Source organism: Columba livia, chromosome 2 (assembly GCF_036013475.1).
Source record: "Columba livia isolate bColLiv1 breed racing homer chromosome 2, bColLiv1.pat.W.v2, whole genome shotgun sequence".
NCBI classification, from domain to species: Eukaryota; Metazoa; Chordata; class Aves; order Columbiformes; family Columbidae; genus Columba; species Columba livia.
In genome coordinates this window covers 120,456,092-120,479,586 of record NC_088603.1, presented here as the reverse complement: position 1 = coordinate 120,479,586, position 23,495 = coordinate 120,456,092, and the positions used below count along the sequence as shown (strand labels likewise).

The 23,495-nt window shown below is 35.7% G+C and overlaps 1 protein-coding gene across 8 annotated transcripts in view; it reads left to right on the top strand.

Moving 5' to 3' along the window:
* The window catches only part of ST18 (ST18 C2H2C-type zinc finger transcription factor), a 169,665-nt gene that overhangs the window by 78,942 nt on the left and 67,228 nt on the right, over positions 1 to 23,495 (top strand). For 7 of the 8 annotated variants that reach the window (XM_005505453.4, XM_021291598.2, XM_021291595.2 and 4 more), the window contains 2 exons: positions 15,202 to 15,308; positions 22,098 to 22,152. In XM_005505453.4, the coding sequence (XP_005505510.2) occupies positions 15,202 to 15,308; positions 22,098 to 22,152 (162 nt within the window). The remainder of the gene's footprint in view (positions 1 to 15,201; positions 15,309 to 22,097; positions 22,153 to 23,495) is intronic. The other variant, XM_021291602.2, reaches the window with a different exon arrangement.

Here is a 23,495-nt window from a genome sequence, read left to right as displayed (position 1 = left end):
CTTATTTAGCTTTTTCCCACGAAGGTCAAAAGAGCATTTTAATTTAGAGGGTTACATACAATAAGGCATTAAATGAGTGGCTAACGTTCTTTGCCCTAGTCCTTTAGAAATGCATGCCTTTATACCAGCCTACTATTGGCTGGTGGTCAGCCACATTTACAAATTTTTGCCTATAAGAAATCCCGTTTTCCATTTTCTTGTGTCCTTCACCATGTTTAGGCAAACTATTTTATACTTGCTAATACTTTTTTTCTTGAATCTTTGTTGTTGTTTATGTTGTTGTTGTGTTACACATGGTGTCATTCTGCCGCTTCTAGCAGAAAACATCCATGAAGGGAAAAAAAAAACTAGGAGATGATCTTTCTGTCGTAATACAAATATGAACACATTTCACCAAGTTGTAGGATATTGTCAACACTCTGACTCAGGAAAAAGGATGTTTTCAAGAGAAAATACGTGAAGGTGGAAAAACTTGGTGTAGAAAGGGATAGTCCAGTGACTTCCTGATATTGCCAGAAGGCAAAGACAATCACCCTTCAACAGAACTGTCTTGCTTAATGCCGTATTGACATGTACCTCACAGGAACAAAAGACACAACTCTCACTTCTGGTTAATTAGTGTATCTGAAGTCCTGTATACAGCATGTATGCTGCTTTACTCCTTTTGGAGGTTTGATTCTCACCCCACACCCTCATTATGACAAGCAGGAGGGAAATGCACATGTTTGAAAGTGTCTTCACAGCTGAATCTAGGGAAACAGGCCGAGAGTAGCTCTGGTTTATTTCACAACCAATTAAGTATGACATCTGTTGAAACTCAGGAAATAAGTCTCCCTTCCTCCTGTTCATATACTTACTTAAGCTGCCAGTCTTTTGTTTGGATATGATGAATTTTACTCACAAGACTTTTTTTTCCTTTGGAGTAAATACACAAAACATAGAAAACAAGACATAAATAATTTTTTTTTTTTAATTAGGTTTCACTGAGTGCATGTGAAAAAGCCCTGCTTGACACTCACAAATCAAGCAAACTATTGTGTTAATAATTCTTTGCTTAAACACCTTATATGCTGTAAAAAAGGGCATGTTTGTGGAAGGCAATGTAGGCACAATAGTATTTTCATTTTAAAAAAACCTGGCTCTTGTTGTTGGCTTCCAAAGACCAGAAAAAGTTGTTAGAAGGAATCTGGCTCTTATTTCTTTTATTTTATGTTGAAAACTAGGCATTAAACAGAAGGCACTGAACAGAACAGGACATGTGGAATTATGTATGGTTAAAAAAATTACAAATCAAATGCAGAGCCACTGTGATTAGTAGTATCAGGTTTCTTAAGTATACAACAGTTCATAATAAACCAAGGAAGAAACACAGTTAAGCTTAAATAGTAAACTTAGACTTAAGAATGTATTCAGCATCAGATAATAATAGTTCAAGCTGAGAGATACCTCCCATTTATCAGATGCCAATCCATGTGATACATTTACTTATCAGGAAAGTTTTTTTTCTTTCATAAATATTATCCAAACCAAATACCAAAAAGATGGTATTTCAGTCCATACCAACTTTTAGAGTTTAGTTTCCTTCTGTTGTGCTTAGAACTTGATTGCCTTAATTCTTCTATATCTAGATAAAGTAATATTTGCCATAACATTCTGACTTTTTCCTTTCTCTGCCTCTTGACACTGGATTCTTCTGTCACTCTGGAGCCACACTGCTCATATCAAAGCTGTGACTAACTCTCCTTTAATTTACACCATCCACTAGTGCTCCCTTTTATTTGTTCATCAGCTTAGTTTTGTTTGCCAGTTCTTTCCTACAAGAACTGGCACTGCCTTCACTCCTGGAAGATGGTTGTCTACTTTATTTCTCATGCTTTTTCATCCCTATTTTAAAATATATCTCACAGCCACATAGCATACATGTTCTTTCAGCTGTAAAATGCTGCTCAGCAATTGCCATGGGTTCCGTGGTTAAGAATCCTCCAGTGAAATGCTCCATGTGCACAGCAGAAGTGTCTAGACCTGAGCTAGTCATGCAGATTCCCTTTGGAGTCAGTGGAAAGAAAGACACATTTCCTGGATGCGATTCTTTTCATACTGAAGTAGTTGTATGAAGTAAGTACGATGTATCACACATCTACACAGTGTCAGAGGTGCTTGCAGGTTGCCTACAGGCTAACCAGAGACTATGTCAAGCCAGCAGTTACTACTTCAGAAATAAATATCTGTATTTCAGCACATAAAGTTGGGAAGGTGAATTCTCTCATTCCTGTCCAGCCTACAAACTGGACTTGATCTGTTGTTATATCTTATCTCTACATAAACTTACTATTTCTCACAATTTCATACAAGACAGTAATATGAATAATATGGTATATCTTTGATCAAAAGTTTCCTCCTGCATATACTTAGTATTTATGAAATTCAGTGTGTGCTCAGATATTAAGAGAAAGCAGAATAACAATACTGAATATTGCTGTACAGCTCAGATAACCAAATTTTGCCCCTGAAATGTGGTATTTATAAAATGGAAGGGGGCATTTCCCTGCTTTGTTCTTTGAAGTCATTATATTTCCCTTTCAGAAATGATTTTATTTTCTCAAAAACAGCTCTTAAAAAATAGGAAAAAAGCTGTAAAGATTTTAAAAATACCCATTAATTTCAAAATACGACAGAGATTTCTATGTTAAACCAGTTGGATTTGTTTAAACGCTGCTGATAGAAGCATTTCCAGACTCAGCTCCAGATTTTCCTTCTTCCCTTGGTCATTACTCAGGCTCTGTACACATTTTTGAGGTATACCTGTGATTCCTCTCTTTTCTCAGGCTTTCAAGGCTCTCTGTTTCTCAAGCTCTGAGGTAACAGAATGATAGATTAGATTATGTTTTTGCATTGTTTCTGTGGATCATTCAATGTTTCTCATGCTCTCATAAAAACTAGTAGCAAGCTTTCAGTTCAAAATTTCAGTTGCTGGGCACACATCGCATAGATTTCAATTATTTTTCTGTGTTTGAAGATACTTGATGACACAAATTTTGATTTTTAGAGTATTATCTTTCATATCCATAATTTTAAGACAGAGGCCTGGGGGGGTTTAACCAAATTTTTGCAATTTGAATCTCTAGGGACAGATTCTCAAAGTTTCTTCAGATCAAGTCAAAGTGCTTAAATTGTATTTCTAAGTGGCCAAGACAGAGTTCCTTCGGGGATGAAAGCTAGATAGAGCATCACTAAGCTATACTAACCCTTGCGTAGTGAATGATCCCTATGGAAGAGCATGTGGCTATACAGTACCCTAAGGTATACCATGTGAGATACACACTGGCCTTGGAAGCAGGGATCCATAGCTGAGTCTCTGACTGTCCTTTGCCTTGTCATACTTTTTCCCTGAAGGGAAGATAAGCACAGTAGTTAACTCTGTTGTAAGATTATGCTCAGCTTGATCTAATTTTGTAACAATGAGTTTTACAAAGGGTTAGTGACGATGTGTCACCAACAGCACTTCCACAGATGAAACTCAAAGTCAATGAAAACCATGACCAAAATTGTGGGCATGCAAAGTTCATTATAGTATAAATTGTCACAAGTTCAATAAATATAACCCTTTAGACTGATTTAACATTTATCATGGAAAGCTTAACCTGCCCGCCTATAATATTCTGACTGTCCCCCCCACAATGGACATTTTAGTGGCTGTCCTTAAAAAGTGTCTTCTTAAACACCCCTAACTCATTTTGAATAACCTGGGAAAATAAATAGCTTTAGCCCTAAGTGCGTTGGGCCTAACGTCATTTATAGAAACATTAGTAATACCATTTATTCTTATTGTTATTAATGTGAAAAATGTGCTACTATTTTGTGATCACAGGGACTAATACTGTGATATTGCAGAAGTGCAAGTTGTTTTCAATCAAGGAGTGTCAGCCTTCAAAAATGAAGTTCAGCATTCTGGATAGCCTTCACAACATACAACTTTCTTCTCTATTTATTTGTGTGGTTTTGGTATTTATTTGTAATTGCATGATGATCTCTGTCTTTTAAATTTAGAAACTGCATGGCTATTTTGATGATACTTTAAAAGTAAAGAAGGCAAGTTTTTAAGTGGGCACAGTATGGAAGATATTATTTTTGGCCCTAAAATTTTCCAACACACCACTTGGTATGTTTTCTCCCTCCTGAACCTTCAAGAGCAATCCCCACAGTAGGACTATCATCAACTCAATAGGCTCTTCAGAAAAGCTATCTCCCAGCTGCTTCACTATACAGCATGCAGTCTACTGGTAGAGAGCTAGTAAGCCCCGTTACTGTTCAGGTTCGAGTTAAGCAGATTGCATCTCAGGAAAGGGTGAAACTCAGTCCAAGGGGTTAGGTTTTCCTATTCACCAAATGGAAAGGACATTTTCCTGGTTTTCCTGCCCATGGAAGAGGAAGGCATAATGCTTTTCTTGAGAACTCATGAAAAGACAAGCCAGTAACATGCAAAGACCTTTGAGTAGAAGGAGAATGCCCATGCTATCCTTCAGAATTTTTTTTCACATTAAGAATGAGTGAGATACAGTGTGTTCAAAGAAGGAATAATCTCTTGAGTAGAGTGAGAATCTGAGACAAAATGGGCATTACATAACAACAGTTTTCCCTGGCCTGACCTGACCTTGTACAACTTAAGATGTCTGAGGGAAAGAGGTGGTTCATTAGAGGGATGTTCAAAGAAAATGGGCATTTTCCAGATGACAATTTAAGTGATCCTTTGGAATCCCATGGTGCTTTTGCCTGGTTGTGTTCAAAAGCAAATTTATCATATTTTGAGCTGCCAGTCCTATAAGGTTAACTTGGACCTGGAAAGCTTAAGTTTCTTCTTCCATCACCATATTCAGAAGACCATATTCCTACCTTAGATTTGTCAATTACCATTATCTCATGTGACAGCTAACAAGGAATTCAGCTCCAAATAATATCTTCATGAACAGGTCTGTTGCAGATACAACTGTGAGTAGTTGAGCTCATTTTCACATAATATGTACTGTGTGGTGTCCCTTTGTTGTATGGTGAAATTTTACTTTCTCTGGTAACGCTTACACATCTTACTCCAAGGAAATCTACTCAGATAGGGCAACCTCTGTATAGAAAATTTTAGCATAGAATCATGTTTTAAAGACAGTGCTAGCTTAGAGTCCTGTCCTCACTTATAAGAAAAACAAACATTTTCTGATTGTTGACCCAAAAAGTACTTGAACTTTGGAAGCTCTGTCACAATGCCCACCTTTAGCTATAGTCTTAATAGCCTCCAATGAGAAAGCTGGAATAACTACTAGTGACTAACTGTAGGTGCTCACTGCTGCTGCTGCGGAGCACGTGCCCTTACTTTCTCGACAATAAAAGGAAGATAAGTCTGAGTTCCCTCTCTGTTACTAAAGTTAGCCTTTTCAAACACAGTTCCCCTCCCAAGTTTTATACAGTCCTTAAAGAGAACATATAAAAGTGATGTACAAGGATCACTCTTGATCTTACACTGCTATAAAGAATAAATCCTGTTCACCCCAGCAAGAAAATGATATGTTCTATTTACTTGCTATTGAATTACCTTCTAGAATTACATAAAAACATTAGCAGGTTACTGAAAGCCTTAAATCAGTGTCTCGTTAGATTTTGCCATAAAAATAATACAAACTTTTTCCTTAAGTGACTTAATTTTTACGTTATCTGTTCTACTGCTTAAAACAATATTTTATAAAGAAATTTTCTAGTTCACAGATCAGCAAGCTATAAATAAACACTCTCATGCAACAATCAGGCAAGACAAGCTAAATAGGTACACAGATCTAATCTTTCTTATATAAACTAGTAAAAAAGGAGAATTTTGATTATTTTTCATATACTTAGTTTTCTAGTCTTTTTGATTAACTCAGTAATCTTGAGAACACCATGTTGGCTTAAAAAATACTATTGTTTCCATAAAAAGAGACATGGGAATGGAAGGAGTTTTATGTATTTTTTTAAACTGCTTTGCAAATTCTTTGCACAGCAAACCTCACCAATATGTAAACAGGGCTCTAGCTACTGTGTTTGTCCACAGCTAGAGCTACAGATGAACACAGTGTAGTTGTGTGATGACAGGAACAGCTGACTCATTAGTAGAGAGCAGTGAAAGGTAATTAACCCTGGGAAAAGTACAGCTGCCATGCGAGCTGTTCCTTTCTGTAGGATCTGATTAGAAATTAGTGTTAAACCGCTGATTCTTTAAAAAAATGTCATTGATAATTCACTTTCTCTCTTAGGTGTGGCCCCTAACAGAGGCCTAGGATAGAACTAGTATACAAACAGTCTTCCATCTAAAAAGGCCTCTTCTGAGAATACACACCTGTTTGGCTGCTTCTGGACTTTTCTTAACCATGAATATTGTCCCAGTTTTGAATGTTTTGAGGACATCCTACAAGTCTATGGGCAGGGCAGACAATGCATTGTCAAAAAGATTCAAGGTAGAACACTGTTATTTGCCACATTGATGCTGCTATTTATCAAAGCTGGTTATTTAAAAGACACAGCTACTACTTCTTGTATCAGGACATAGTTCTGATGCAAAGTGGTGCAGACCTCTTCAAAAGAAAACAAAAATCTGTCTCCTGGGGGTGGGTGAGCACAGCATATGAAAAAAGGATTACACCCCGAGAACGAAAGCCACCCCCCAGTCCACCCCTTTTCCTGCACTCATCTTAGCATTTGGAGTGCCCACAGAGAGGCAGAAACTGTGATTTAATGTGACATGCAAACAACAAGCCAGCCCATTACATATATATTCAGACACCTGATACAGGCCTACTTATCGAGAATGACATAGCTGTCAACTAAAATAGCAAAATTTCATTAATATATTATTGGAAATTCTGAACTGCTGTTTATTATTTACAGCTGTCGTATCCAAAATGGTTTTTAATCATCTTATTTTGCAAGATCTTCTGGCCACGACTGAACCTTTGTATACCTATGTGATTGGTACCAAGAGTCTGTGAGTGCTTTCACATACAAATAATGTGAACTACTGAGGCCCACGAGAGTTCTCTGGTTGTTTTCAATGGAGCCAAGCTTACACTAGGGAGTCTGAAGGGTGACTGTTTAAAGTGCTAAAGTTTGTAAGGCATCTCTCCATAGGATGATACGTTTCATCTTACTCAAGTCAAATTTGCTGCAATAGGGTGAAGAGTGGATTAGTATTATTTTACCAATAAAAAGTAGTATTACTAAGATAATTTTCTGTAATGGTATTTTTAACTCAGTATTGTTTAGTGGTACAATGGGCCATTTTCTTACCACATATTCAATACACTGACATTGAAAGAAACATTTCTCTTTCATTTTTGTTTGTTTGTTTGTTTGTTTGTTTTTTGTTTTGTTTTGTTTTGTTTTTGTTTTTGTTTTTTTTAATGAAATCCAGTGCTTGCTAGGTACAATGTTTGAATTTAACATTACCATAAACATATATGTATATGCACATGAATTTTTATCTATATAGCAAGATATATTTACACACCTTACTGATATTTTTAACATTGAGAGCAGAAATATTAAAAGCAAAATGGTCACGGCTATTTTCCAGGAGAAAGTTTTTCTTAATAAAAAACAAACAAACAAACAAACAGATTTTAAGGTAAATACTTGACATTCTAAGAGAACAGTTACTTCCATATTGTTTAACATGTTAAAAGAGAAATGTGTTTTAAATTACTGTGCTGTTCATCATGCATTACTTAGTACCCATTCTTCTCCAGAACTGTCTTTTTTTTTGCTTGTTTGTTTGTTTGCTTGTATGTTTTTTTTTTTTGTTTTTTTTTTTTTTAAAAAATGAAGAGAAAGAAGAAATACTTTTTTCTTGAAAATCCTAAGTAATAACATGGTCTTGAAGTGTTAGGTTGACTTTCAGAGGAAGTAAAAGCATGAGCAGGCTATTAAATTGATGAACACACAAGTATTAAAATAATATTCACTACCTTAAAGAATGGTTAGAAATGCACAAAAGCACTTCACAGCACTCTACGTCATTGTTTTCATTTAGCTGAAAGGCTGAAAAATTTGCTGAAGGATGCAGAATAGAGTGGCAGAGGCAGGGAGTTCCAGAGTCCTTTTTTTTTCCCCAATTATTTACTCAATCACAGTGTCTTCTGTTTATGTCTATGACAGAAGACAGGTGCTATTTTAGGAAATAAGCTTCACCCCGCTCTAGAATCATAAAAGGCTCCAAAAAGATAATTTAAACCACTATATCTGGTACCACTGGCCTCTTAACATAAATTGGAATGGACTAAACTCCCTTTTCCTTGCTCTGCATGTGTGACCCAAGCATTTGCTGAGCAAAACCTTTCCAGATGGGAAGTCTGTACCAGGGAATATTTTACATGTATATTTTAGTACCTGGCAAATATTAGCCTTTTTTTTTTTTCACATTCTTTCTTACTTTGATTTTCAAGGTGGTAATTTTTTTTCTTTTTTTATCCTGTACTTGTTTCTTGGTTTTTCTCCTGTACTCTTCAGGATGTTCACAGGATCTTCAGGGCAGTGCAGTAGTACAAGTAAGCCCTATTATCTTTAGCAGTTAGGGTCATTACAAGTCTTTTAGATGGTGGCAGACTGTACTTCACATGGCACTCTCAAAGTTAATGAACATATGTGATTTGCATGTCGAGGGAAGGCACACTTCTTCCCTTTGTGTGACTTTCCCTTTCTTGTGACATGTCTGTCATGCTTAATGAAGACAGATTGTTGCTCAGAAAGGGGAGGATGAATACATAGGATAACATAATGGTAGTTATATTCCTTTTTATTAAAAAAAGTTTGTAGTTTTAGGTTCATTGTTCCTTTCGACTCTATGTCGGAGAATGTTCAATGAGCTAACTAGTCATGGGTTTTGTCCAGCATAAGAATTGCGATGTCCTAATTTTGGCTATTAAATCACTCCCTCAAAATTTGGCTGGAAGAGTCAGAAATCACAGGGAAGGAATCTAGTAACCTGCATTAAGCCTCTAAGTGTTTGAGAAGTGACCCCTTTTACTGAACCTAATCAGCTCCAGCACTTCTGTAGGGGTTCAGTGCAACCATAAAAGAACCCACATAAAATTGCTCTTCAGACTCATTGATTCCTAACTAACTTGCTGGAAACTATGTAGGGTTCAAGGACTGTAACAGTGGTGGCTAAACACCAGGCATGGAGCAGTACCAGAGCTGGACCAGAATCTTCTTGATGTTGAAGTAGGCTATAACAGAGTAATTAAAACAATACACTTTCACTGCTCTTAGATATATTGATCTGTGTGCTCAGCAACCTGCTGGCCTCAATCCTGCAACTACTAAGCACCCCTGTTGATGAGCAGAAGATGACAGTCATCTTTTGCTGAAGTCAGTAGCAGTCCCCCCACACAGTACATCACAACAGAGATGACTCCATGCAAGAAAAGTCATCCAAGCTGAAAAAGAGTAAACATGTTTTAAAAGAAAACAAATCCTGTGTTCCAGAGTCAATGACACATGCTCTTTGAACTTTCTTTTTAAATTGCTGTAAAATCATAAGGTTGTTATGGTGTGGTTTTACTCAAAATAATGCATATCATTGTAACACAAGCCTTGAAGTTAAGTGGCTACTTTACTGAAACATAGTTACCATAGTTACAGCAGGAGAATAGAGAATAACTTTTAGTTCTTTTGAAGCTATGAATTAGTTTAAAAAGAGGAAAAGGAATAAACAAGCATGCAGAAGTTTATTATTCAGTGTTTCATGCCTGATCAACTCTAAAGAAGAAAAACTCTCCCTAGACTAGGGCATTAACATTTTCCAGCTGAAATCTGTAATTGCCCATCAACAAACACAAAATTACAGTTCAACTCTCCAGTATGTCTGTTTCCATGTTTTTTTCCTGAGTCAGAGAAGTAACATATTTTTCCAAAGTTCTGCTTTCAGCATTTTGTTACTAACTGACATTCTACAGCATCTTGATTGCTAAAAAAAAAATAGAAAAATAAAATAAAATAATGTCCTAAAGGCAGTAACACATAGATAAACACAACTAATAAAATCTATGGTCTAACAGTATTATTCATTGCAAACATTATCTGAAGGCTGATGAGAGGGAAATGAGAATTTATGATAGTGAAGATGTCTTCTAGGACCAGCGCCATTGTTTTTCAGTTTAGCATTGAGATGTGCTCTATCCCTGAAGTGTTAATGGAGGTCACTGTTGCTGCTCTCCTTTACTGTGTCAAAGCAAAGGAGTTCCTACATAGTTGACTACTGAGAAACAAAATCATGTTCTTTCCAGGGTATCACCTTCAGCTCATGAGCCTCTAGAGCAGCAGTGATTAACAGGACTTTCACAAAGTTTCTGTGTAGTTACAAGGACAGCTTCAATCTTCTGTCATTTTTTTACATTAGCTATGATTATGCTTTTACCACCAAAATGCATTTATTTTAAAGGTAACAATACAGACTCAGAGAATAGCTTATGTTTCATCTATATTTATCAGCACTCACTGTACATTTGTGTCTTCATTACCAGGAAATATTAAGGGACATTGTGCCATCTATTCCTGTTTACAGTTTATTATGCAGAGATAGGAAACACTTAGCATGTAAAATGAATGTAGAAATTATTCCTGGATAGAAACACGGACATTTCCCACTCGTTGGCTCTTTCTCCTCCATCACCGGATCAGAGTGTAATTGTCAGTAATCAGGCCTGCTTGCTGCTGATAAAACCACTCTGAATGCTAGCAGCCTTCTTTGTGTGATGACTCAATTATTCCAGAAGTGCCTCATCAAATCTGCCCCATCAGCTGGGCTAATAAATAAGGAGAAGAAACTGGCCCCCCAAAGCAAATTATAAATCCATTTGCATTAACCATTTCGCTGGTCCATGATCTAGGCAGAAATAAGCATGGCAGATTGTGTTAAGCTTATTTGAATATGTTTATAATGTTTACAGCATGCAACCTTTTTTTTCTTTTTTTTTTTTTTCACAAGGTGTTGGAATTATCGGTCATGAATAGCATCTAAATGCAGTTATGTTAATTACAGCAGAGCCTCAGGCATATTTGAGGGATAGTTTGTGGCTTAAATCAGGTAAAAGTTAAACCCTTCTGCTAGGCAAAATATGGTCTTGCACATGGCATTGGAATTACTGTGATGTTTAAAAGAGAGGATGAGTGCAAGGAGTGTGTTTTTACAGGTACTAGAAGGACAACTGCCTGTCTTACAAGGCTTTCATGTAGTGATAACATGACATCCTGTTCATCTCAAGGTAGAAATAAAGAAGATAAAGTTTAGCCTTATAGTTGAGAAAGAAAATGCAATAGTTGAAACAGCAACATTTCTTTTTCACGTATACTCTGCAATTAATAAAAAAGTTCAAAGAGGAGTACTCTGCCCCAAGGAAATTCCTTTCTGAAGTTCAAATTATATAAAACTGATGTTTCCAAGTAGTGCCCTCAGATTTCCAAGACTGCCTGTGTGTGCTGCAGTGAGGGTGTTAAAATGAAACATCAGACGGCCAAATGAAATTCACTTGTTTAGTCATGTGCTGAACATTAAACATGCGCTTAAGGGTCTCACTGAGGTGACCCATGAATTTGTGTGGAACTTAACGTGTAAAGTTAAATACTTCAGGATGAAGATCTGACTGCAGTCAAGAGCTCAATATATCTTCAGTAATTTGTATTGGTATCTTTTGGTTTCATGTATTTTTTTATGAAATACTAAATAAGTTGCGTTATTTTATCTTGAGAAAGAGAAATCACTGTCAATGTAGCAACACAAAAATTGTTCAAGGATGATAACGGTGAGCACATCAGATTTTCTTTCCTTAGCCATTACTTCCATTCTGAATTAACAAATCACAAAACGATGTGATTATTCATTTTCATATTTGCAATATATCAACTACTGATGTGATAAATGAGAGAAAATAAAATTCATCTGATGGAAATGTTATCCATTATGCTCAAAAAAGTTGTTTGGGTCTTTTACAGATGTAGTACAGATCAGTGTATGCAATTCTGACAGAGAAAACAACCTCAGACTTGTGGTGAGATATTTTTTGGCTGTAGAATATCTTCTTTTCTCATCATTAAATCCTCAGGAACTCTCTAGTAATTTGAACTGAATGGGTGGACTTCTACCCATAGAGAATGGGTCAACAAAAACGGTTGCTTGAAGGGATTTGTCACACACATTTGATGCTGAGGATCAGGGCCCAAATGGTGATTCACATCAGTATCCTGGTATGACTCATGCATCTCAGTAGGAGGACACTTCAGAGTCAGTACAAAATCATGTTGCACTGGAAATGGCTATAAACCAAAGAATGTATTGCAAAGGTTCCAGGTGACTTCACTGAACCATTACATTGACAAATCAAGAAACTAATTTATTCCATCTTGCTGGGTTCAGAAAGTTTATTATTCTCATTGAACTGAGGTGCTGATTGAAAAGGGTGAAGGTTTTCTTTGTAGGCAGGCAAACTTCACCTTTGGGATTAAAAAATTGTGTTCAGACATATAGGGAGTTGAAGTGTAGAAATAATTTGCCATCTGTAAATAGTTTTGAACTCTTTACTAAAACAGACAAATGAGTTAATGCAAGCCATGAATAGATTGGGGCAAATGAAAATATATTTGGAGTTAAGGGGAGTGATCCTATCAAAGAGCCTTGATTGACAAAGAAATGAGTTAGTTCTACCTGATTTCCATAAACAACAATCTTATCACCATAGTTGCAATAACCTAGATAGATGGCCTTTGTAGGCTCTGATTTTTCCAGTTGGTATTGCACATTTCTACCTGTGCTTCTTGCTGTCCCTTAAAATTTGGCCCACTATTAATTTAATCACTCATAAAATCTACTTAAATAACACGTTTCTCAATAACTTATTGTATAAGATCTTGATGTTACTGCGAATTTGCACTCTTGTTTTCTACCTGATTTATCAGAACCCAGCACTTACATTTGAAACATGAGTTTGTTCTTGGAGTGTGATACATAATTTATACTCCAGAAGGGTTATGTCACATCCCATGACACTGCATAATCCTACACACCCTGCTTATAACATGACAGACGCATGACATTGTATTAGACTTTTTATGAAACACAGTATCTTCAAATGTGTACTCACCAACGAATCAGCTGTACAGAAGCCAGCACTCTGTTGTGTGAAAGAAATAGAAAATAGCACATTTTAATTTATTAACCAATAACTTCTGTTGTAATTAAACACAGAAGAGGAGATCAGGTTTTGTGCTTTATATAAAGACTTGCTTTTGTCCTGCTATAGCACGCTCTGCTTTACAAAGATAGTGATGATGTTGCATGCAAGGCAGATGGGAGTAAAATAGCAAATGGCACTGTTGCATGTAGTTTTCCAGCATGATTTTGAAACTTGCCCCCCAGCCATGACCCCACCCAGACTCCTTTTCTTAAGATGAGAATTTGTGATGCTTTAGCTTATTATGTAAAGTTAAATGTAAAAAGTTTTGTATTTTCCTGTCCTTTGTGCACTTTTCCAAGTGGATCTCAGCTGTGCTGTCTTAACTCTCTGTCCCTTAGGATGAGAGAGACAGCAGATGGGGTTAGGGCAGAGGGCTGATGCTTCTGACAGCAAACGGCCTGGTTGTGGAGTGGAAGCTGTGAGCGTCAGGAAGCTCCTTTTCCCCAGAGAACCAACTAACCACTGAAGAAAGTTGAAAATGAGCCCTTTGAGAAACGCTATTAAAAGTAGTAAAAAATTGCAATTGTGCAGATGATGTGCTGCTGTGTGGTTATTCGGATGCTAATGAGTTTGACATTGGGGAACTCAAAGGGTTTACAGCTACTCCCTTATGTGATTTAGCTCTTTATTGGCAATCTTTGAGAAAATAAATGAAAAATATATTGCTAATAAATACATAGCATGATAGGATTTTAGACAAAGCTGCTAAGTTTTAGGCCTTAGAAAGAGCTTTGTTCACTATTGTAGCCGTTCCCAGAGATCTTTTGTTTTAGGTTACTGTGTTTTGAACAATGAGGAAGAAGCAGGTAGAAAGCTTTAAGACTCTTCTCTCTCTTTTTTTTTTTTTTTTTTTCCCAAGGATGTTGAAACAGAATAGTGGGGAAAGCAGTCTGTGAGGATAAACATCATCTTTTTCCCAGCTAGAAAACTGCTTAAAAATCATTTTGGTATTGGGTTTTCTGCCTTTATCATCTTGCATCTGTTTTCTGCTTTGCTAGTTGATAAATCTTCATTTATTTTAATTTAAAGTTATTGACGGGATGCAACTAATATTCTATCTATTGGGACTAAAACAGAAATTAGTCACTCAATAAACTCTAGCTTACCTGAGAATCTGTTTAGAATGAGCCTTTCCAATTTCAGAAATGTCACATCACTAATTTTATGAACATAACTTTATCAGATATCATTAAATAAATAGTTGAAGTTTCACCCTCAAGTCCCTAAAGTTTATTTGCAAACTGTCATAATTGGAATATGTTGAATGAACAGATCTGTTTTACTAAATACGCTGGACACTGCTTGAGAAGGACATCTGAAGTTGCAAGTGATATTAATTATTAATCAGTATTAATTATTTCCTTGCCATTACTGTGGTTTTAGTGGGAGTTACCTCATAGAAAGGAATCAAAATTGAGCATGCAGAAATGTCAAGGGTTTCCTTCAGTTTGCTTAATGTGAGAACATTATCTGTCTACCAAGCTCTAAACTCTGATATTCAAAATCAGAAAAAAAAAAAAAAATAAAAAGAGCTTTTCTGCTATTAAAATATTTTAGAATGCTTCTTATTTATTTCACATCGTGTACCAAACTGTCCTACTCAGTCAAAGGGGTTCTAATGTAGTAAAAACATTTAACTAGCATTTCTACATATGGAAACCATGGATTTTTGTCTGTGCAAGAAGAAAAACTTTTCTTAGAGCAGGTTTATTTCATAAGCTATCGGAAAGGTACAATATAAAGAAGGTACCGTAACAAAAGAAAAATTACTATTCTTTCTACCTTTTAGAAGCATTAGTGATGCCTCTATACCATATCTTTGAGAAAATGCATGAAACAATACACCTGTATTATTTGCCCCTTTGATTTAAAGAATATCCTGTTTCATCTGTGTTTTATTTAGTATAGCTGGTTTTTGGTTTTCTTTTATTGTCTTTTTTCTTTTTTTTTCTTTCAGAGAATGAATTACAGGGTTATCTGTTAAATCAGACAAGGCATCTTGGGCTGAGTGACGGATTTGGTCCTTTGGAATCTGCACATATTTTCACCTGGAAACACTCAAAGGTGGGATAATTTATTTACGAAAATGAATTTGAGTTAAAATATGTATCTGTATTAGTACTAGAGTACTATGCAGTTTCATGTGTAGTGTCTCATACACTATGACTATTTTTTTCATATAACATCGGCTGTTTTAAGAACAGCAGTCTTCAACAGTCAAGCATAACACTACTGAACAATTGAAAAAAATATTTAAATCTTTGTAAATACCTAGAAATTTTAGTTTTTAAGTGTCAGAACTACATTTTGTTAACATTACATACAGACAAGAACGTAACTATCTTTGAATCTATGAGTCAAGGAGTAGGAATGTATTTCACAATGCACTGCTTACATTTAATTTATGAGGGACAGTTCGTGATTTTTTTTTATAATGTTTATTGAGGTCTTTTTAACTACACATCCATTGAGTGGGATAAAATCTTTGGTGTATTTGTAAAGGATCTCAAGGTGTCAAAGCTGTTTTTTCTTTTTGAATATTTACATTTTCTTCCTTCTAAAAAAAAAAAAAAAGTACATAGTAGCCTAGGAAATAGTGAGAACACATTGAACTAAGTCAAAAATAGAAATCCAGGAAAAAAAGCTTCCCGAAAGTAGGATCATACATTAGCTTGTGTTGAGCTGCATTTCAGCATGGTAGACCATATAATTTTTCTCTAAATTTAAAAACCTAGCAGTTGCCCCTTAATTTCATAAAGCTGTGACTCTGCCCTCTAAAGCCTTGGTAAAGCAGACTAATAGAAATACTTGGCACACATCAGTTACCTAAGGGAATAATAGAACTATTTGCTGTAGTCGTTTGGCAAAAGGACATAAACATATGGCTTTGGTTTATATTCAGCACTGCCAGTTGTGCAAAGTTGCATGCATGAAGTATACAACAGCAGTGACAACTCAGAAATCAGAAGTGAGAATCAAAATAAATCATCCTCATTACAAAGCTATTCAAGCTTGCCTCTGATTTAAGGTTTATTTTGTCACTGCAAATTTTTGAGTAGTGATTTCAATGTAGAAAATACCGACTTCTTAAAAGTATGTATACTATTCAAGCACACCATAAAATACCAAATTGTTGATGAGTTATATATGTTATAAACATGCTTTAAAGTTTGCATTCAGTAGACATACTTATTTTAAATTCTGAGAAACAAATATATCTAAACAAACTGTTTCCATGTTATTCAACTTTTTGCTACAGAAATGAAGAATAGCACTGTATAAACTAAACCAAAAGTTTCAAAATAAAGATGAAATGACTCCTTCATTAAGAAAAATCAGAATCACAAAACAAGGCACAATTTCAGTAGCTCAGTAGCAGTCTCTAAAGAAGTCCTACTTTGTAAATTTTACTTCTCCTTTCTGACCATCAATGTACTGTTAAAAAAAAAAAAAAAAAAAAAAAGAAACTTTAACAATGGTGCTACCAATGTTCCTGAAAATTTTGTCTTTGGATTTTAGGTTTTTTTTTTTTTTGCTGCCAGTACTGAGAATAGATAAACTTTATCTAGAGGTTTCTATATTTGTACTTTGCATTTCCTTCTTGCCCTGTGCTTCTCACCATCAGTCTGACATTAATACTTCATATTAAAAAAAGGTATCATAGAGTGATAGAAAGGTGCATTGAACACACACATATATGCAGACAAGCAAACAGCACTCTATACTTCTAGACAGGCTGTAGGAAATCTTGCTTTCAGATTTATTAATAAAATATTTTTCTTTGTGACAATATTTCCTTTTTATGTGATAAAATCTTAACTAAGTTAGCGAGATGAATCATTAAAATATGAGTACCAAAAGCACTGAAAATCTTGCTCTGAGGGCACTATTTATTGTAGGGTGAAGCACATACAGTGTCGTGTCACCTTGGCGTACAGTGCAGCACAGACAAGTTTGTAGTGCTTAGCAGTAGTGCTTAGCTCAACTTAGATGTCAGCAGCTTGTGTTCAAGACTTGAGGATGTCCTTTAAAAATCATCAAGTTTGATGTCTGTTTGTTTGGTGGTTTTGCTTGTTTGTTTGTTTTTTCTGGGTAAGTTCATTAGTAGTGACATATGCAGCTGTTGCCTCTATACAAACTTAAGTAGTTTACAAATTAAAAATAGTAGAGAAAAAATCTTTTCAGACCTCTCAAACTCAGTAAAGGTTTGTACTAGAGAAGTTGTTTGCCAGGATTCATTTTGAAATCAGATGTAACTTTTAGTCACAAAATTTCAACTTTTATACAGCTTACTTCTAGATAAACAGGTGATTTCTTTTCCTCTAGCTAGTTACACAAAATGGAACAGACTGCCACTCCCAGAATGTGAAACCCACTCAGGGCAAGTCATGCTTTTACAAAGACTACAACAGAAATTAGAAAGTGCACAGCTCTTACATTAGCACTTTCCAGGAGGTGCATTTCGCTTTTACCTGTCAGCAACACTGGCTTCCCCAAGTCATAGTTTATTTCACAGTAATGTGCCATGAAACTATCTTACCAAGATAGTAGTATCAATTTAATTTCTGAAATTCAGAATTTATAATGTGCAAGTAAACTTAGATAGTTATTATTATTGTTATTATTATAATTTATTGCATATGCTCTGTTTTCAGCTGTTAGAGGGTGTTTCAAAAAGATGGACCCAAGATACCTTGTGTTGTGACTTCAAATTGGGTCCACCTTCTTGAAACACCCTCTATTTTTGGATTCCATTACAATATCAGTACATGCACATGTGCACAGATAGATTCCAGGAACACACATGTAACCTCAGAGCCATATCCTGATTCTCTCACTCAGGGAAGTATTTCCAGGTGCTGCTCTTCAGTCTGCTGACTGCAGTGGGATGGTAGAAACAGAAGTAGCAGCATTGGCTTCTGCAGCCAGGAACTCTGAAATAGTTTGCTCAAAAAGTGTAATTTTGCTATTACACCAGTAAATTCATCTAGAGAAAAATGAGTACCCTGTAGCAGTCACGTAGCAAGTTATTCAAGTTTCAGCCAAGGAGAACTTGTAGTATCATCAGTGACTCCAGTCAGTTTTCTGGGATCTAGTTATCAATTTACCCTTAAGTCTCAAGCAATACTGAAGGAGGGTGGTGGAGGGAAGATCATATTGAAATTCTTGAAGTCAGACATAAAGCATTCATGAACTTAGTGAGATTTGTTGGGATATGCTTTCAGAAAATAATTCAGCATCAACATCCTCAGTAAATTTCCCCACCACAGAAATATGACATAACTGAAGCAATTCTAAGGAGACCATTTATTTATTAGCCTGATTGCCTAATGATTTGGGACTTCATAGCTGCTACCCCACTGTTGCTGTGTTTCTGACTGTGTATCTCCCACTAATTTATTCTGACTCCATAGTTTCAACTAATTTTGAGAAGAAAATGTTTAGATGGGTTTTAAACCCATCAAATCAGAAAATCTGGGTATAAGACACAAAAACAGAGTGCAATTAATTCCACTATTCACTTGTCATTATTATTGTGAAGCTTGCCCTTGAAAAACATGGGACTGCAAGCATTTAGATATTATCCTAGTGCTCCTGATCATTATAAATAAATAAATAAATAAATAAATAAATAAATAAAATTAGTAAGACACTGTTAGAGGATTTTGTTCAGACATGGCCGATTTTGTTCAGACATGGCCATTCCATTTATCCCTTGTGGTCTCTTGTCTCAGTACTACGTATGTACCAGAACAGCTGACTATCCTGAGCTTTGAGAGTATGAAGCACCTTCCAGAATCTATCCAATCTTTACAGCACATAGTAGTAATAAGATATGTCTCTCAAGGCCTTGATAACAATTACCTCTAAAAACTTTGGATGGAATTTCTCACTTAGAGTTTAATTGTTTGTTGTTCCATGGGTGACTTAAAAGTTTGAATACTTTTTGCTAACCATCTGTGACTCTAATTTAATATAAAGCAGTCACTATGTAGATAAAAATCAGAAGTGAGAAACTTTATTCACCTTTTTCAGTATCGGGCTGTCTCTGAAAGAACTATCAAAACCCAAAGATATTACATTTAAATTTTGTGCAAGAAAGGTCTTTTTGCTGACACACTCAAAAGATTTCACAGTTTTAGTCATTTACTTTTGTATAATTTTTGAGTTAATGCATGGGAATTTTTGTAAGTTAAGGTGTTTTATTATGAAGCACAGACAAGATGATTGGTTTAATATGTGGTATGGACCAAGCTAAACAGTCCTATAAATTTTAGCTTTGAATTGATTAAACATCTCTCATAGTTTAAAATTATTAAAAGGAAAGAAAATCAATAGAAAAATCACCTGCATTGATTTTATTGTTGGTTTTCACTCATTGTGCCACTTTTAAATATTCATCACAATGCAACATGCTATTTAGACCAAAGTAGCTGCTGTTCAGTAGATGCAGTGGACACTTTTTGTTTCACAATTAAAAGACCAACACTGTGATTGGTGTGGTATTTATTATGAAATGATGACAAAGGAGTACCAGTGGTTTTAATAGTTTTAGCTTACAGAAGCTGTTGTTAATTTTGTCGGTACAGTTGCAGGTGAAATAATGCACAGTGGATAAATAGTCTATATTGGTTTAACTGAACATAATATATAGTGTGTTCTGGAGTTGTTTGTCTCAATAGACTATAGTAATCAAAAGTAATGAACCTATTATGTGCAGGACCTTGGAGAGCATAGAATGGCAGTAAAAGTGTGGCACATAAAAGGTTTATTAAAGGAAATTAAAGTCCATCATTGCCACACCTGCTCCCCTATTATAAGTCTATGGCAGGTCAGTGCCTTCAATCACAACTCAGCATCAGAGAACAGAGCCATGTTTCCCATTACCATTGCAGTCACATTGCAAAAACTCGTTCTCCACGTTTTAAGGATAGTAACAAGTGAAGGCTGCCATCAGCCCCACTGCGTAAACATAAGCCAGTTATGTTCCTTACCTGCTAACAACCAACATCAGATGAAAATTTAAACACAGAAAAGATACAGTTGTCTGGCTCTGAGATGTGTTTCAATCAATGCATATGTTCATTTCAGATATTGCTAACCTGTGTTCTAGAATTGGACTTCTTCAAGCACACTAATACCCTTTTCAAATGCTTGTGTTCTGTCCTGCAAATAGGTATTTTGATTCCAGTAGCTGTATATAATGTGTAACCATATATAAGAGCAAGCAGAATATAACCTAGGAAATTAGGGAAATGCTTTTTCTCCCCTAGAAAGTCTGACTTTACTAATTTTCTTTCTCAGGTCAATTTTGTCATATTCTGCAATGTTCTTTCAGATAAGACCTTCAAAATATCTCAGTTATCTGAGTCATATACAGCTAAAAATAAAGCATCCTCAGATCTTCAATCTCTATACATGGAAAAAGGCTTGAATAGAGATTTGTATATCTTCCCTCTGTGGGACAAATCAGTGCTGCTGATCCTCAGAAAGGAAGAGTGAAGTAATAGACAAGACCTCCTGTTGACATGTTTTTTTATCTTGTGACCTTTTGCAGGGAACAATATCAAGCAGGCACTGGCAACTTCTGGTATCCACAGAATGCATCTACCTATTCCCCGACACATTTATATAAATCAGATGTTGGTGTCTGCATTTGTTCTTGCATATTGATCTACAGAAGCACATGGGAGTTACTTCATCTACAGTCTATTTGATCATTACCTGTTTGCAGGAATGATGTAAACATGATTTAAACAGGGAAACTGAGATTCAAAGCACAGATAGAATGTAAGATACTAACGTAGACTGAAAAAGAATTCCGGAGTTCCTGATACTTTGTCTAGAAAAAAATTCATCATGACAGAGTCTTTCTTACATAAAAATTAAGAATTACTTTCAGAAAGGACTTTACCTCCCTGGACATGGTTAAAATTACACTGTTGTACAGTCTGCTATGTGTCACTGCAGCTCTCCACACCCGAACATGAAATTTTAATCCCTTCGAGTTTCAGGGGTTTGTAATAAAATCCATGGATTGAAAACCTGCCCCTACAATTATGGATTTGGGCCAGATCCAAGACCAGAAGGTGCATATTTCCAGTGCCGGTTTGGGTGTAGCCAAAAATGTTATGAGAATGGTTGATCTTGAGAGGTCTCTCATTTCAGTGAATAATCTTACGGCAACAGCTGACTTTGGGGGGTTCGGATTTTCAGTAGTTTGGTGTGAAATTTTTTAATGTGGAATTCAAACCTGGACACTACATCCTCCCCAAAACTCATACAGATGTGAAACTATGTCCCTGACCAAAACTTCTGTTAAGAAGTAGTTGATTGAGTGAGGAAGTACTTAAAAGTTTTATATGTGCAGTTACACGCATTCAAGCAAGCAGGTTTCACTTTTTTAAGGATGAAGTTGTCAGAAATGAAGGTTCCAATACAGCTATTGAGATATGCTTCTGTTACAAGCATAATGCAAAGTGCCTATAGGCACTGTGGCTTTCTGGGACCTTTTCTTCCAGAAGGTGGTTGCTGAAAGCAACACTCATACAGCATTGCTGTTTCTAATCTTATGCCTTCAGCTAACACCTGTAAACCTTGTCATTAAACCTTACAGACTCACTCATAACAATCACTTTATTAAACAAATCTGCATCATTAAAAGTATCTCCTAGGTATTTACTAGATATTCACAGATGGCTTTTTATCTCTTTGACAAGATTAATAAGGCATGATTATTCTTCCTTCTATTACTGTCTAGCCTTTGGAAATGTGGAAAAAAAAAAAAAAAAAAGAGACTTTTTTTCTCAATGGCAAAAGGAATGAATTAAAGACTTTGTGTTAATATTACAGATGGATGCAGATGGGGAAAATAAAAAGCTGCGCACACGTTCAAAAGGAACCAGGGGTGAGTTAGCAAGCACGTTCCACGACCCTGTGCCCAGCACACCATGAAATATGATAGTTCCTGTGCACAGTCCCTAATGTGCAGTAAGAGAGTGTGTAGCTTCCTTGGGGCTGCTTTTTTAATCAAGGCAGGACACAGACTGCTGGCATTAAGAGGCACAATGTTATTAGCTATGATTTAAAGAAAAGCAGAAAAAAAACTACTGTATGCCATTTTCTTTGAGCTATATATCAAAGAGAACAAAGGTTATGTTTTTTATTATTTAAACAAAGATTTTTCCATAGGGAGTAAATCTAGAAAATTTTGAATGGATGCTTTCAAAATAAAGTACAAAACTTTGTCTCAGCCAACTGACTTTTTTTGTGTCTATTGCCATTAATAATTCATAAATTAACTGTGTAAATGGTCCAGAAGTAAATTTTCTTTAGTCAAAATCTGCAAGGGTATGTGGCAGAGGAAAAACTTGTGCTTTTTTAAAGTACTAGTGCTTGTGTTTCATTTTCCAAAGTTACAACATAGCTGTATTTCCCAGCTATTTCTCTCTTTTTGTAAGGAACAGATGGAAATGCATTACTGAGAGATAAACAGGTCCTTAATGATCTCAACATCTGGAAAACATGATTGACTAGCCATACAGCCCTTACAGGAAAATAACTTTTTATTTTAATTGATAACACTTTTTGTGACTCTTGATGAGTGAAAAATTGAGATACGTAAAAATAAATGACAAAGTTTTGCCTGCCCTGTGAGTATTTTTGCTTATGACTATTTTCAGAGGTGCAAAGCACCCATTCTTCACTCTGATTTTAGTGTGAATTGTGCACTCTTAGGACTGTGAAAAAAGACTAGTTTGATTCATTGTCACAACTCAGTAGTTCTGGGTTGTTAATATCATAGCTCCAAGTTGTGGTTAAAATGAAAAATGAAAGTGTGGTTTGCCTCAGTTCTCTAGTTTTAAATGGCCAAAGATTGAAAAATGTAAGACTTCACTTAGGAGAAGACAGAGGAAGTGAGAATGCCACAAACTGCCCACAGGCAAGGTGATAAATACAGACAAGCCTTTCTACAGAACTTAAGCATCGTTGTATCAAACCTCTGATGCATCCCTCAGTAACTATCTACGAAATTAATGTAAAATTCATATATATTTCAAAAGCACCAGTACAGGGGATTTGAACAAAGTTATGGAATAGGGAAATTATTGACACCTTGGCATTAGAGCATGTCTTCTCTGTTGGTCAGGACTGTAAGTTAAAAGAGCCTGGCTGACTTAACAGACTTTAGTTATATACTGTTTAAAAGGGAATTTAACATTCATATCCTTTTTTACTCAAATAGATAAC